This window comes from Rattus norvegicus, chromosome 18 (genome assembly GCF_021556685.1).
Source record: "Rattus norvegicus strain SHRSP/BbbUtx chromosome 18, alternate assembly SHRSP_T2T, whole genome shotgun sequence".
NCBI lineage: Eukaryota > Metazoa > Chordata > Mammalia > Rodentia > Muridae > Rattus > Rattus norvegicus.
In genome coordinates this window covers 1,237,970-1,254,285 of record NC_141551.1, presented here as the reverse complement: position 1 = coordinate 1,254,285, position 16,316 = coordinate 1,237,970, and the positions used below count along the sequence as shown (strand labels likewise).

Sequence of the window (16,316 nt, the reverse complement as noted above, 5' to 3'; positions counted from 1 at the left end):
ACAATTTTTTTTTTTTTTTTATAAGATGGGATTCATGGGGTCCAGGCTGGCCATGAATTTGCTAGATAGTTGAGGCAAGCTTGAACTCCTGATCCTCCTGATTCCAGCGGATTTCAGGCATGTGCCCACAGTATCGTATATAACAAATACAGGTTCCTTATAAGGACTGGACTTGTGATCTCCAGTTTGTTCTTTTTAATGCTTTTGCAAGTGGCATCATTTGCTTTGTTGATGTTGATCTGAAATTCTGAGCTATTGTCCCCCCCCCCCCCATTGTTCTATTGTCCAAATAGACTGGGTAGAATTGCTTTCTATTTGATGTAATTGTGGAAATAATGTTTGGAGACTTTTTAGTTTTCAAAGGTTTGATTCAGTTTTCTGAAACTACAGGACAGGTACAGGATTGAGTCACTTGTTTCATAATGTATTTGCTGTTCTTACATAATTGACTATAACTTCATTTAGCAGGTCCCATTTGTCTATGGAATTGTTCTGGGTGATTTGTATTAACTGTTTTCATGTCTGTAGGGTAAATCTAGCCCATTTCTTTACTGTTAACTATAATTTGTCTCTTTTCTTGAGGGTTCCCAATTTTACTGATCATTTTAAGGTCTGGCCCTGTTTTGTTGAGTTTCCTGTTTTCTGTTATTTTTATTTGATTTGAGGCCTGTTTAAATTTTCCCCATTAGTCAGATGAGTTGAGGCAGTGGATTTTTATTAAATTCTTCCGTCATTTTAGTTAATCATACTGCTTGAAGCTGGCATGGCTTCGATCAAGTGCAGAAACTTTACTGAGCTTGTTTTGTTTTTTTTTTTTTTTTTTGTTTATTTTTGTTTTAAGGTAGCTTTTGCTCCTGCAGGTTCACAGACATGGATTATTTCCAACAAGTTTGGCTAATAGCATGCGGATAAAGTCATGGAGTTATTTTATTTTGCTATTCTAGAGTACGTCAACCTCACTGCCAGACCTCTGCTTTGTTAAAAATTTTAGTTAGTGGCTTAACTTTAGCCATATATCCAGGCAACACGTTATTGTACTGTGGTAATATTGCATATTATTGAAGAGTAGAGCCTTTGACTTTATAGTTTTTATGGTAAGTATAGTTTATTGCTTAATTACTTCACAAGGCAGACCATTATGTTGTCTGTGATTCAATGATTTGTAGACAGTGTAAATATATAAGTACTCAACAATAATGTATGCTCATTTCCAATATCACAATTTAAAATTAAGATTTTTCTCTTTAGAACGACAAGAATAGTCCTCCAAAAGAGATTAAGTATGAACCCTTTTCATTTGCTGATGGTAAGTGGATGTCTCAGTTCGATTGTATTAGTTAGATTGCATGTTTTATTATTTATCTTTTTAATCAGATTTCATGCGCTCTGTGTACTCAGCAGTTATAGCTGAGAAAGTTAGCTTAAAATGACAAATTGCAAAGGAAAAAAATCATGAAGTGGTATGGATTTACTCAGTGTAGTCCAGAATTGTCTGGAATTCACCATGTAGATAAAGGTGGTCTCAAGGTTATTTCTATTCTACCTTAGCTCCCCAAGTATTGGTGTGATAGACATGAGCCACCATTCCTGGCCTAATTCAGGGTTCTTGACAAATAATTTCCGAATGTAACTTAAATAAAGTGGTACTTGAAACTTAATTGTAGCTCTGCACAGTAGTATTTAATGGAATTCAGTAGAGCAGTGTTTCTCCAATCTCAACTTGATAATTGTTACTTTGAGAAGAGCACGTCTATTTGTTGCCTGTTTTAATTGAATCCCTTCTCTTTTAAGATATTGGCTCCAATAATTGTGGCTACTATGACTTACAAGCAGTGTTAACTCACCAGGGAAGATCTAGTTCTTCGGGTCATTATGTATCATGGGTGAAAAGAAAAGAAGGTAAGAGTACTATTACAGTTGTTAACTACTTTATTGCAAACTTCATAGCATTGTGGGTGTGTTTCTGTTTGTGAACTTCATGCCTTTTAAAAATGAATAATTGCCTAGTCTTTATGCAGGTGTGTGTGTGTGTGTGTGTGTGTGTGTGTGTGTGTGTGCGCGCGCGCGCGTGCGTGCGTGCGTGCATGTGCCTATGGGTGCATGTGTCCATGTTGGATATCTTCCTTTAGCATTTTCTTGACAGCTCCTTGCTGAGCCTAGAGCTAGGTTGAGCCAGACTGGCTAGTCAGGGAGCCCAGGTAACTGCTGCTTTCCCTAGCGCCTCAGCACTAGGGATGTAGTCAGGAGCCATCACACACAGCTTTTACCTGGAGATCAAACTCAGATTTTCATGTGTGTGTCATGTCACTGAGTAAACTCCCTAGTACCTTCTCAGTATTAAGGGCCTCAAAGTTTGCTTCTTTCTTTATATCCAAATTTATAATATCAGCAGTTAACGGCTGAGAAAGTTAGCTTAAAACGACAATTTGCAAAGGAAAAAAATCATGAAGTGGTATGGATTTATATTTTTGTTGTCTTGTTGTCCAGCTTAATATGGCTGGATTCTTTTTTTTTTTTTTTTTTTTTAATGATACTGGGATCAAACCAAAGGTATCTTGCATATGCTGAGCAAGTACTTGGCTACCAGGGAAACTCCTACTTCCGTTTGTATTGTCTGTGTTCATACTCGCATTGGCACACATCATGAAGCTTTGGAGAACGTAGTGTGTGCTGTAATCAGTGACAGTAGAATGGCAGATCATGCTCTAGAAGTAGTATTGAGATAGCTGTGATGTCATGGAACTCTTGAAATTATATTGAACCTGCATGGCCTAGGGTACAGCCACATTTGGAGAGCTGTTCATAGTCAGGGGGAGCATTGTATATCCAATCAGTTCCTTTTGCACCAGAACTCTGAAAATAATGGTGTGTATCTTCTTAATTTAGATGAATGGATCAAATTTGATGACGATAAGGTCAGCATTGTAACACCAGAAGATATTCTGCGACTGTCTGGAGGTGGAGACTGGCACATTGCTTATGTTCTACTTTATGGGCCTCGAAGGGTTGAAATAATGGAAGAAGACAGTGAACAGTAACCTTCAATTTAGCTATTTATGCCTAGGTGTGATATAAATGTGTGTATGTGGTGGTTTTTTTTTTTGTTTTGAATATTTCTATAATCTTGAGCTCTAAAGAGAATGAGAACAGAACCAAGCCACTTGTGTATCATCAATCTTAAGACTACAGATAATTACGTTTGGGTGCTACCTAATGTAAAGGTAGCTACAAGACATTCTTTAAAATCTTTTGCATTAATTGTTACAAATTCTTGGCTGAAATCCATTTTATCCCTTGCCTATTCAACCCAAGATTTAGCAATGATGTTTATTGCACACCTATGTGTTGTTCTTGCATGGTTAATATCACCGTTCAGTAGCTGCCCGTCCTTTGCCTTATCTAACCAATATTTTCCTAGGAGGTGGAAAATGAAGTGTTGCTCTCATCGTGTAACTCAGTGCTGCTGTCCACATCCCATCAACTGGGTGCAATCAAGTATTGTCCAGACTGACTGTTGCTGGCCTTTCATGACTTTACAATAAATTGTGATTAATACGAACACACTTGATTATACACTTATTATTGTGTCTCTAATGTGCTGTGGTTTATGTGTAACTTTGCATTGGTCTTTGTGGTAATCATATGTATAAACAAGCTCTGGTTGCTTATTTTTAGAAACCAAGGATATTTAATAATTAAAAATAAGGAAAAAGAGGGATTAACAACTTTTGACCTGGTCTCTTTTTAGTATTAGAGCTTGGCTGAAGAGTCAGATGAATTCAATACTATACAGTTTCTGCAAATAGCTAATAATCTAAGCAGTTAAACATCCATTTAAAATACAAGAAACTTTAGGTTGGCCAGTGTTATTTCAAAAGAAACACAAAGTTGTAAAAGTGATGAATTCCTTTGGACACTGAATTCTGTGATCAGTTTCATTACCTCACATACCTGTTGTTTATGTTTCAGGAACCTTAATTTCCTTAGCAATCTAAGGAAAGGACCAAATGTTGAATATTGTAGCAAGTTGGTCGATTTGAGTTGATTAATAATAAAATTTTGGGAATATTATGACATTTTGGACTATATGTTCTAATGCTCTGTAAAGTACCCAAGATTTTTATTAGATAATAACTCTGTAACACTGTGGGTAAGCCAGCATTTCAGGTTTGTAAAGTTTGCTAACTTACATGGAATGTGTACTGTAATGGTTTTACTCAGTCTCATTGGCTAGTTGGAGAAGGAAGTAACTTGGCACCTGTGTTTTCCCACTAAACCAGGTGAGGTGGGTTTACAACAAATACACCAAAACCATGTTTAGAGTGCACTGAGAATTAAAAACTATTATACAAAAAGCTTCTCGATAGTTTATTTGACCTAGAAAAGCATTCCAAAGAGAATTCTTTAAAGTAGAAATTGGATTTCCAGTGTTGTTTTAAATAAGGTGTTTAGTATTTTAGAATGCATCCTTGAATGTAAGAGAGAAGAGGCAAAAAATCCATTCTCCCTTTCAGTTCCTGAGCATGCCTTAATTTGCTTAGTGCAGAGGGTACCAGGAAGCTGGAGCTGTGCGCAGCCACTGCTTCCCCAGCTAGTGGAGTGTGCATGGTCCAGGCAAGGACACTTTTAACCTTCACCAGACACCAAACACCCACAGGAAATGTTGTATGGGAACAGAACATGAACCTTCAGCCAGCACCGCACATGCTCTGCTACATACAGTGTATTTTCACAAGTCAACTGACAGGAATCCCTGGGTGTTTAGAGACTTGAGGATGTCAAGTAATCTTTATAAAGCTAAAGGAGTAGTTGGGTCTTAGACTCCACTTCACATAAAGTTAGAGGCTAGCAAACATTTTCTGTATTGGCCAAACAGCAAATGGTTTGCAGGGCCCCTGGCTATCAGTCTGGACTCTTGCTGTAGTAGAGTAAACATGGCAGACTGCCAGTAAAACACTTAAACTATCCATCCTTTGCCAATCCTCTGCTTTCCAGCTTTCCAGTCCTAAGGTTTCAGAAGTGTCATCTTGTGATTTCAGAATACATTTTATAACTGATAGCATGCAGGAAACTAATTTGGGACAGGACTCTAACATACTCATAAATAGTACTCATTTAACTTCATTATAAAAATACTTACAAAAAGTCGTCTGTGATCTTGTGGTCCTTTTACTTTGGCCATTTTCCCACCCTGTCCTCCTATACTCCAATGCCTGTTCGGTATGTGGTTTTTTGAGCACCAGCTAACTGTACAACAGCTGTTATAAAAGTGTTTATTGTTTACCAAAACCAGTGAACCTTTTATCAAATGCTGCTTGGTAACAAAATCTTAATCACTGTTCAATAAAAAAGGAGAGAAAGAAAGAAAGCTAACTGTTTGTTTCAGTGTCATTAGTTAGACTTTCTGCAAGGTCACTTAACCCAGACTTGTTCAGTGCACCAATCAGGTTATCAGTTGTTGCGTGAACTCCTTCTTGATCTTGCCAGGCAACAAGGAGCTGTTTGGCTCTCATCTTCATGTCCTCACTGTCACATTCAATCTGCCTAATGTCAGAGTCTTTAATTTCCAGGTAAGGAGCCAAAATCTTCCACTGCTCACCAAGTTTGTTGGCAAATGACTCTATCTGTTCCCCTGTTAGAGGTTTATCTCGCCGAACATCAGGACCTAGAAAACAGGGGATATAAATTATGTGCAAAATATAGAGATGTGCATTTAAAATATCGGAAAGAACAGCAAAGCTAGAATTACCAGTGGGTTACTAATCCCCTAAAACTTTAAAACTTGAAAATTTCCATAGACTGTATACATCCTTTTAAAGCACCCATCTTCTTTGCCTTTTAAAATTATCATCTCCAAATTTCATTCTATAAAATGGACTTTAAGTGACCAATGTTTTTAACTTATTTTAAGTCAAAAGTAAGATAAAATGGTAGAACTGAGAAGTAAATCAAATTAAATAACAAAGATCCCCCAGTCTTTTCCAATTTTGTAAAACAGCCAAAAAAATTCAATTCTTACTTTCATTTTCCTTTAGTAAAGCATCATTATCTTCCTCATCTTCATCCTCACCTGTTTTTATTTCTTCAGAAGGGGGCTATAGTAAATGAAGAACAATGTTTAAAAGAACTTCAGTTTCTGAAGATAAAAGATCTTAGGTAGAAAGAGTGAGAAGCATGGGCAGGCAGGTTTGCAAACACCTAAGCTTTAAGGCAGTTCTGTCTAAGGGGTGACAGGGATTGACCATGTCCACCATTACCATACTGTAAGGAAACAGTGGGGAAGGCTCTGCCAGGTGACCTTCTGTTACTCTTAGATCCTGCTTTTGACAAAAGACAGTAAAACACTAGTAAAGAGGAAAATCTGATCTAGTTTACTGAAAATAGTAGTACTTTGGGTAAATTGCATACTGCACAGAAAATTACCGATATCTCTATGTTTTACTTTTTCTCTGTAAATTCAACAACATCCTTGCTCCCATTCTAAAACATGGGGGTCTGCAGACAACTAATTTTGTAGGAAAACCTAAACTGAATTCTGCTCAAATAATGATAATAGTTTTAAAGGAGATAATATCTAGTAAGGAAATGGGGAAAATGAAGTACATCACTTACTGGTAGTTCCTTGGCTAGCTTTATCACCATGTTTTCAAGATACTCTGGCAGACTCTTAAACTGCTGGTTAGTTGGCTGGAAGAAGTGAGGGCTTCTCCGGGCTAAGAGTCTGAGAGCTCTCCATCCATAATTTGAATTATTTACGGCTCTATAAGAAGAGATGTCAGCCTTGTAACCAGTTCCATAGTTATTTTCACACAATGAGTCACAAATTTATGTTCTATTGCAAATAACAGCAAAGTGTACCATCTTATAATTTGAAAGTCTATATAATATTTTGCTTTATTTTAGCAAGTCAATGTCCTGGCTGTTAGATAGACACTGTACAAAGAACCACTCATGCAGTTACACAGAAGCAAGGAGACAGTGAGAGAGACAACTGGTGAGCTGTCCCACATTGTATGGCACCAGAGGTGAGCTTCGGTTATTTCACACTCCTGTTTGACTCAAAGTCTAGTTTGTCTTATCTGCTGGAGTCTAAAATGTTCCAAATCTGGACAAACCTGAAATCTGAAAACACATATAGCTTCAAGTATTTTGAATAAGGAATCTGTGAAATGAGTGGTTATTATGTAGCAAATGAGAAACGGGGCACAGGGATCATTTGTTAGAACCAGATATCTGGCCAGTAAGTGGTACATGGGAGGGGAATCCTATGCATTCTGACAGGAGGGCCTCTGCCTTTAAATCACAACTCCAGAACACCTTCCTAAAAACTAAAACTGTGCTGTCACATGGGACACTTTAGATAAAAGACTGCCTCTTAGACGTTACCACAGGAATTTTGAGTAAGGCAGCAAGGTTAGTGTGAGCGGTTCTACCAATACTGAGACAGGTCTGCTAACAGATGCTGTTGGGAGCTTAAAAGGAAAAAAATACTGTGGGAGCTGTTGCAGTGGAGTGACAGGGAACACAGCCTCAATTAAGTAGATGGGATGAAAAGAAAGTGAGGTGGGTGAGGAAGGGAGGACAAAAACTAAACTGGTTAGCAGGGAGAGACAGTTGTAGAGAACAAACATTCATAAAGGTCAGGAGGAGGTATGGGATGAGGGATGATGAGAGTTCTTCAACTTCATCATGTTTGAGAGCCAAAAGGAATAGACACTACAAAATAAAGAAGTTCTGTAGCAATGTGAACTGCATGCATAAACTCACCTAAAAGCACTACTCTGCTGACTTAACTGTAGGATAAGAGGATTCCTAAGAAAACATGCTGAAAATTAGCATCGTTTCATTATAACATTACTTACTTATATTCACTTTCAACCATGTTTTCAGGATCTGCTTGTTCAATGGCTTCTTCAAAGAACTCCTCCAAAGTTGGCATGTATTCTCTGGTCATTGTAAAGTAAACAGTGAGGTTTATGTGTAATACTCTAAAATGGTGGCAATATGAGTTTAACAGTATCCATGTGTGTTAATTACACCTAAGACCTAAATGCAGGGACTCTCTAGATCTCTTTAAGAAGACAAGAGACTGAAAGCTCAATTCTGAAATGGGACAATAAAGAAGGTATAGGTCTAAAAATTATTCACTATTTCATCAAACCATGCACTCTGATAGACTGTACTATTCCTTTTAACAAAATGGTGATAAACAAAGGTAGCAAACAGTGAATGGCATCTGAAGTTCATCAGCAAGTAAGAGAATTTCAACTTCTGATATCTGTCTTAAGCTCTGTCCATGACACCTTTTATTCTTAGTTTTAACATTTTCATATCTTTGTTTTTACCGTGTCTTATCAATATGTAGATAAAAATTTAAAATACCTATCATTCTGTCTTCACACCAGGATGACTGATTTTTGTTCATTTGAATTTAACTTTTTCTCTGTGTACCTTTGGGTCAATCGGTCTGTCTGTCCCCCCCCCCCCCCCCTTTTTTACACTCATTTACTTTAGAAATTACATACTGTTATTACAGTTCTTTGAGGCTCTTATTCCACTGTCTTCTGATTTTGTTTCTGAAGCCTGCTGTTAGTTTAATTTTACTTTTGTAACCTGTTTTCTCTTTTCATTCATCCTTCATTTTTCACATACATAGACATCTTGAACGAAATTTATGAATTATGACTATTTCGTCCTGATCTTAAGCAGTGCTTCTTTCACACCCATGTGTTCTCTCTGCTGGGTTTTTGCTCAACTCTGTATTGTATTATTTTTTAACAAGTCTCCAGCTGATGGGATTACAGTAATGAGCTACCACCACATCTGATTATCTGGTCTTTTTGACAGTGCCAAGTTTTTCTTGTTTTTAGCTGCTACTTCTTAATTATCTGAAAAATAACTCTACAGCCTTTACCTGATTCTAGCTTTATTTACTTATTTATGAGTATGTATGAGTATTTTGTCTTCATGTACATCTGTGTACCACTTGTGTCCTTGGTGCCAGAAGAGGGTGTTGGATCCCCTAGGACTGGAGAGAATGAGTGTGATGAATAGATCTCGGGTCCTCTGGAAGAACAGCCAGCATTATTAACCACTGAGCCATCTCTTTTGATTCTTTATGAAACTCATGGTAGATTGTTTCCTTGACTGTAAATTTGGATGATAAGTTTTTTAGGCTTTTCCCTGTGTTAAGAGCTCCATCTGGAGGTCTGACCTTCAGACAGGTTTTACCACCAGCCTACGATTTCCTAGCTGACAATTTTAGCTTTGGGTTCCCAATTGCGGCTGGTCCTGGAAATGTGAGCTACATGACATGTTCTTGTTTCTCAGGAAACCAAAGGTTTCCATTTCCACTTCCAGGGAAGTGTGTCCTGCTCTTGCCTTCCGCTGCTTCCCTTCCTTTGCGGGCGGCGTCTCCTAAGTCAGGAGACCAAACCTAGGCTCGTCTCCTGCATCTCTGCGTATCTCTGTGAGTATCTCTGTGAGACTGGACCACCTCACTGCTTACTCTCTTGGAATACCAAGTCAACCCTAACTAAGTTACTCTTTTGGTGTTGAGTTCCCATTTCTTTGTGAAACTTTTATTTTTTTATGATTTCTAAAAATTTATCAGCATTTTTAAGTGTTTTAAAGTAAACCATATTCTGCCAGGCCCAAATTTAACCACAATAAACTTTTAAGCTTTGATCATTCCTAAGGAAAGATTTTATTATACTTTACTGAACATTGAGAAAACTAATAAAAGTTTTACACTTGCCTTGTCTCTGATTTACAGGCTTCCATGTTATCAGGACAGAGATTCCAAAGCCTTGTTAGCTCCTCACTACAAAATAAGGCAGACATAATTTTGTATTGATAGCATCCTCACAGTATGTCATAAAACTGCATATGTAACATAAGTAGTGGGTCTGGGGGTGGTGATAGTCATTTCTATGTAAGTATATAATTATAACCATTTCTCAGAAACTATTCAATAATAATGAAGAATGGAGGATTAACTGAAAGGTGACAGACCTGAATGATCAGTACCCTTTCAGTAAATATAAGTGAACTGCACTGGCCCAGACAGTTGTACTGTCCATGACACAGAAAAGATGGCAGAGCCTAAAGCCAAGGGCTTTCAAAGTGGGAGACAACAGGAAGGCTTAAGTAGTTACATGAATTCACATAATGACAGTTTTGAGCAACGGGCTATGGTTAGCTTTAGTTACACACACACACACACACACACACACACACAAAATACAAGTTCATGTACAGAGTTTCTGTCTTTTTGGTTATGAGCCTAGCCTTAACAGCTGAGCTATCTCCTCAGCCAAACTGGAGAGTTCTATTCATAATATTTTCAAATAGCAATCAAGAACATAGGAAAATGAGTAACATACTTTCCAATCAGGATTTTCTTATTGGGCCCTTTGCCTAAGAAGTCTTCTGGGGCTGCTCTCTTCCGTACCACTCTTGTGGGCTTGGTATCTGATGCTCTGTGAACAAAACATTCATATTCTGGGGACTGTATATGGATGTGTGTTAAGCATTTGCCTAATGTGCACAAGCTCCTGTATTTATTTAATTCTACTTACAGCAAAACTGTAAGTTTTGGGAGCTAAGTATTTCTTTTACCCTAAAATATAAATGCTTCATAGTATGATAGAACACTTATCAGACAGAAGACAAAATAACTGCATTGTAGGGCAAACAGACACAGCATTTTCAATAACACCAACTTATCCTGTGTTCAATCAACTTATTACCTTTCTTTCACAAAACTTGGGCAACCTTCATTTTTCCATGAGTTCCAATTTTCTTCAGTGTTTAATATATGCTAGGATAAACAAGAGACATCTCTGCATAACAATATTTTGAAATCATAATTCAGTAATAAGAAAACTAATGATCAAATACATACCTCTACCATCTTTGAAAATCTTTCTCCATCAGGGGGATTTTCAGATAGCAGCTGTGATTAGAAAGAATATACTAAGGTTTCAACAACTTTCTGCATCATAGGAGTGGTTTGTAGGCAGAGAACCAAGAAGTGTTTGTGTTCTTGTACCTGAGCTTAACTTTATCCTTATTTTCCTATTTGGGGCTGAAACAAAGAAAATTCTAAATTTCCATTTTTTCAATCATGGGTTGTTGCATGTTGGACTTACTTGGTAGACTGACTTGGTAGTATCTTCAATCCAGAGTGATTGCTCATCAGTTAAAACATAATTTGAACTAGGGAAAGAACAAATGCATTCTGTGTTATAGTATTTTCATGTTGAGGCTATTCATGGCACCTTAACCACACTGTGTGGAAAATTACCAAGAACCATGACAAATACGGGGAATATTGAGAAAATTCTTACATTTCATGGTCAGGTGTTAAAATTGAAGTCATGAAAATATAAAGGCAAATAAGACATTCAATTAACTGTTCTGACCACAGAGTAATAAATATTTCATACATTTAACAGAGATAAAAATCTGAGAAAACGGGGTTGGGGATTTAGCTCAGTGGTAGAGCACTTGCCTAGCAAGCACAAGGCCCTGGGTTCGGTCCCCAGCTCCGAAAAGAAAAAAAAGAAAAAAAAATCCGAGAAAACATTAACATAATGTTCTATATGATACATATTCATATAGACATGTTATATTTTCCTTTAAAACGGACTCAAAATGTAATGGAAAAGAATATTGGCAAAACTCAAAATTGTTAACAGCTCCCATTAACTATCCACTAATTGCTTCAAAGCCATCAACAAAGACAGCTAGCACTGTCATCTGAATCTGCAGAACCATTTCATGCACATATTAAAGAGAATACAGTGATCTAGTGACTTCCCTAAAGCCCAAAGCTTGAATTCAACCTATGTCTGATTTCAAGTCCTTGATCTTTCTACATCACACTACACTAAACTTTGAAATAGAAAAATAAAAAATTACATTTTTTGGGTGGGTATCATGTGCCACTTGACGACAGTTCTGAAGGAGCTGCACAAGTGCTGACATGGGACTATTGATCCGGCAGGCAACAATGCCATGCCCTTTATGCATCGATTTGTGTACAAGCAACAGGCTCTGGCTTCAATTACGGAAGAAAAGAACAAATGGTATGCTTTCTGTTGGCAGGGCTTAGACACAAGAGATCCTGACGAGGCTGCGTGAAAACCTAAAACAGCAGAACAGTGTGTAGGGCGTAGTGTATGGGGGCCGAGGTCAATCCTGAGTGTTATTCCTCAAGTGCCTTTCACCTTGTTTGTGGGGAAAGGGTATCATGGTATTCAATGTTAGACTAGGCTAGGTGGCCAGCAAGCCTCAGAGACTCTCCTGTCTTCACATCTGCATCATTGAGATTACAAGGTGTGTCTTGTACCTGTCTGTATAGGTGCTGGAGAATGAATTTGGATTCTCATGTTTTCGTGTCAGTCACTTCACCAACTGAGCCTAGTGCCTAGAATTCACTTTTGTTTCGAGATCTTCTTTGGTTCTTTCAGTTCTAATATCCTAGAAGGTTTTGCTATTAGAAGGTGTTATTTCCTTAGTTTACAATTTAGCATGTACCTACGTGAGGTAACAGAGACTGTCATGCACTAGAAACAAAGACTGGGAAAGTCTGGAACTCTACAGGAGGCTCACATTAGCAAATGTATATTTTGACACTTTGCCTAAAACAAGTATCATATATCTAAAAGTTCCCAACTAGTGGTCTGGTTGCTGCAGCAGAAGTACTTTTAGGTATGTAGTAGCCAGCGAGATAGATCGCTCAGTGGGTAAAAGCTGTGCAAATCTGAACCTGAATTTCATACCCAGATCCTATGATAAAGAACTGACTTTTGAAAGGTGTCCTCGGATCTCTACAGGTGCACCATGACACCCCTCCCTGTAATAGTAATTTTTTTTTTTAAAGATTTATTGTATGTGTATGAATACACTGTAGTTGTTTTCAGACACACCAGCAGAGGGCACCAGATCTCACTATAATGGTTGTGAGCCACCATGTGGGTGCTGGGGTTTGAACTCAGGGCCTCTGGAAGAGCAGACAGTGCTCTTAACCACTGAGCCATCTCTCCAGCCCTGTAATAGTAATTTTTAATTAAAAAAATATGCTAGGTAGTGATGTCGTACACCTTTAATCCCAGCACTAAGGAGGCAGAGGCAAGCAGATCTGAGTTAGAGGCCAGCCTGGTTTATAGATCAAGTTTCAGGACAGCCAGGGTTACAGATAGAAACCCTGTCTCCAAAACCCTATGGCCTATGGGCCTAAAACATGAAAAATTCTTTGCAAGGTCTTCCCATTGTCATTGTATATATACTACACATATTAACTTACCTTTTGAATTTGACCTGTCCCTTGAGATACTGAAATAAAATGAGATACTGCAACAGGATGTGTCGACGAAAGTTACTGTCACTCAGTTGTAAATCCATCAACTATTCAAAATATAAGCACACACAGAAAAACAACACATCAAAACCAAGTATGAGTAAAAGCACTAAAAGCATAAATTATACAGTCGTAGAAATGGAAGATTGTTTCATTAAAAAAAAAAATGCATAGAGCTTCTTCCTTGCTCAGCCCAAGAAGAGAGAGGCAAGGGCACCACTCATTTTATGGCCCCGCAAAGAGGTAGGGTTGAAGCAGAAGCAAGAAAGAAATTATATGTAAATTAAAAATGGGCCTTTTCTCTTTAGATTTTGGAGAACTAAACTGCATTTTAACTGTATTACAGAACATAGAGTAGAGTGACCAAGGATCATTACCAAGGGCGTTCTCTAGCACCTACCACCTGGCTGCTTCTTCTTTGAGAGTGGTGGTGAAAAGGAAAGACATTCTGATAACCCCTGCCTCGAGCTCAAGGATTACTAAAGACTTTCTACACACTTGTAGCTCTGCCTTTTTTTTTTGACCTAGATGAACAGTGGGAAGTTGCCTAATTCTAAATGAATTATCAGTACAGTATCAGAAAACCCTAGTGACTGGCTTTGAATTCAAAGTCCCAGGTTCTATTGGCTCAGCTTCAGCTGGTATGTTTTAATAGCCTGCCACATATCAGGCTGTTCTAGTACTAGCACCTTCTTATACACTTATGACTCAACAAGCTCCATTGTTGTCTTAACTACAACCGGCCTTAGCTCAGCTTTGGGAAATGAATATCTGATTCTGTAATTTTTCATGTTTACCCTCCCACATGTGAATGGCACACCAGTAGTCTTCCTTTCCTCTAGATCCCAACTGGCTTTACTGGTATCACAAAGGCTCTTAGCTTCTGGATTCCACCCCATCTGACAGCCCTTCTACTTTGATGTTTGTTGCCTGGTTACAAGTTAGACTACTGATCACTCAGTCATTTCAGCTCTGGAGTCTTCCTCTCATAGTCCTGTCCATGAGGAGCAATTATAATCTCACAGCCTTTCAGGGCTCACCCTGAGCTGCTCCCAGTGTATCTAATACTTCAGAGAGTCCCTGAGCTTTCTGTTTTCTGCTGATAATAAAAACAGCGAATCCCACACTGGTTTTATTATAACTGGATTTTGGTTTAGTTGTCAGGAAGAGGTTTCCTTATGGTGTTGTGGGCCAAGAAGTACTTTAAGAGTATTGTGTAAATACTTACATAAGCACTTAAAGTAGAAAAAACAAAAACATAATTAATTTGTGGGTCAGATTTGGCTAAACCATTTTCAAGCACTTACTAAACACTTTTGTACCACAGTCTGTCACATCTACCAAGCCCACAACTTGATTATGACAACTGCAGTCACCTTCTCCATATCTACCCAGGTAGAAAGCTAAGCTGTTTGAATGAACAAACAGACAAATGATGTGGCTGGGCAAACACTGTTACTACTGATACCCTAAGGGGATAGATATCCTTATTTTACTCAGCAATCTTTATTCTTTAAAGCCACCTATTCTATTCCCCACGGCAACTATTTAAAACCTTTCCATTTTCCAAAAACACTACTTATTTCTCCTCAATTTCTATTTGCCTTCCAAGAGGAAAAGAAATTTGTTTAATCGGAAGCAATTTAACTTCTTGCTTCCTCCCCAAAGTATAACTTAGCTTCAGCTACTAGACCTGCTTTCTCATCTGCTTCTGCTGCACCTTCCTGCTCAAAGAAAATCCTTTCATCTGTATGCCTCAGTCTAGCCAAGTCCCATTTGTTATCCATGCCTCCTGGACCCTTTTACCTTCTCTTTCTCCTTTCCAAGTTCCATTTTGTTAATATTCAGCTTCCCTGAAAGATACCTCACCATACTTGCTTCACCCTCCCCAAATGACAATGACAAAAGAACCAGCTCTATCTATGGTTTTTTTTTTCCTTACTGTGACCAACTTTATTATAATCTTATAGAGGAAGGGCCCGCCGCGCCAACATGGCGCGCTTATATACACCCTAGTGCGGCGCATCCACATCTGATTGGTTGTTTACCCATGATCTCATAAGGCACGCCCCGGAGTGGGCAAAGACCTGGCACGAAGGCACTCTTGCACATGCGCACAGTTAACTTTCTGAAAGGGAGCCGGCTGGCGCGGTGAAGGCTGGTGCCATCTTGTAATGGCGGAGACTATCCTGGCCTTCCACGTGGGGCGCAGTGGAAGCCAGCGCCATCTAGTGGTGGCGAATGTTATTGCGGCCCTCTACATCTCACCCTTATAATTTATATTATTTTATAGCAGTCATGATCACCCTATCGCGTGCAATGAGGAAACCTCAGTGATGTGGAAGGGCTGATCAAAGGATCAATGAGTCTCTCTCATCCCAGTGCAATGGATCCACAGATCCATGGGGTGCAGGAGCAGAGAACTCAGATACAGAGAGAGTCCTGAGCAAGATAACCAAATTCCAGGGGAGGCCCCTAGTACAATGGCCACAAGTGCTTGAGTGATAACGGCCTTGTCACGTTTCTGTAGAGATCTGAGTTTGCAAACCAACCATTCTATCTATGGTTTTTAATTTGTTCTTTACCTGCTGATCTGGCTTTCTTACCGTTCTGTAGTGAGATCACTAGTGAGTATATGCTGATGGGTATATGCTGATGAGCATATGCTGATGAGCATATGCTGATGAGTATATGCTGATGAGTATATGCTGGTGAGTATAGGAGTTTGAGGACTAGTTCCATTCTACTGGGCATGCTTGGACCCCATAAACTCAAGCTTTCCTATTTAGTAGTCATCCCTGCTTTCTCAATCTTCTACATTCCCCACTCCTTTCTGAGTCCACCCTCAGTCTTCTATTTCTCCCCACCCTCTTTCCTACTCATTAAGTCTTGGTTTTCTTCAGACTTTGATTTCACACTTCTCTTTCTAATCTATACTCTCCTCTCCAGC

The 16,316-nt window shown here is 38.7% G+C and overlaps 2 protein-coding genes across 9 annotated transcripts in view; one reads left to right on the top strand and one right to left on the bottom strand.

Annotated features, from left to right (window-relative positions):
• The window catches only part of Usp14 (ubiquitin specific peptidase 14), a 37,629-nt gene extending 34,070 nt beyond the window's left edge, over positions 1–3,559 (top strand). For 3 of the 6 annotated variants that reach the window (XM_087592634.1, XM_087592631.1, XM_087592636.1), the window contains 4 exons: positions 1,249–1,306; positions 1,792–1,899; positions 2,887–3,064; positions 3,419–3,559. In XM_087592634.1, the coding sequence (XP_087448760.1) occupies positions 1,249–1,306; positions 1,792–1,899; positions 2,887–3,038 (318 nt within the window). In that variant the 3' untranslated portion in view covers positions 3,039–3,064; positions 3,419–3,559. 6 annotated transcript variants of the gene reach the window in all.
• A 788-nt stretch (positions 3,560–4,347) lies between these two features.
• Thoc1 (THO complex subunit 1) overlaps positions 4,348–16,316 on the bottom strand; it is a 36,245-nt gene continuing 24,276 nt past the window's right edge. Inside the window, exons 12-21 of one of the 3 annotated variants that reach the window (NM_001398637.1) lie at positions 13,313–13,413; positions 11,154–11,220; positions 10,907–10,957; positions 10,752–10,822; positions 10,386–10,481; positions 9,758–9,823; positions 7,863–7,946; positions 6,613–6,760; positions 6,020–6,095; positions 4,348–5,665 (exon numbers count right to left, since the gene is read on the bottom strand). In NM_001398637.1, the coding sequence (NP_001385566.1) occupies positions 5,370–5,665; positions 6,020–6,095; positions 6,613–6,760; positions 7,863–7,946; positions 9,758–9,823; positions 10,386–10,481; positions 10,752–10,822; positions 10,907–10,957; positions 11,154–11,220; positions 13,313–13,413 (1,056 nt within the window). In that variant the 3' untranslated portion in view covers positions 4,348–5,369. Of the gene's footprint in view, positions 5,666–6,019; positions 6,096–6,612; positions 6,761–7,862; positions 7,989–9,757; positions 9,824–10,385; positions 10,482–10,751; positions 10,823–10,906; positions 10,958–11,153; positions 11,221–13,312; positions 13,414–16,316 lie in introns of all 3 variants that reach the window. The other 2 variants (XM_087592638.1, NM_001047850.2) reach the window with 2 other exon arrangements.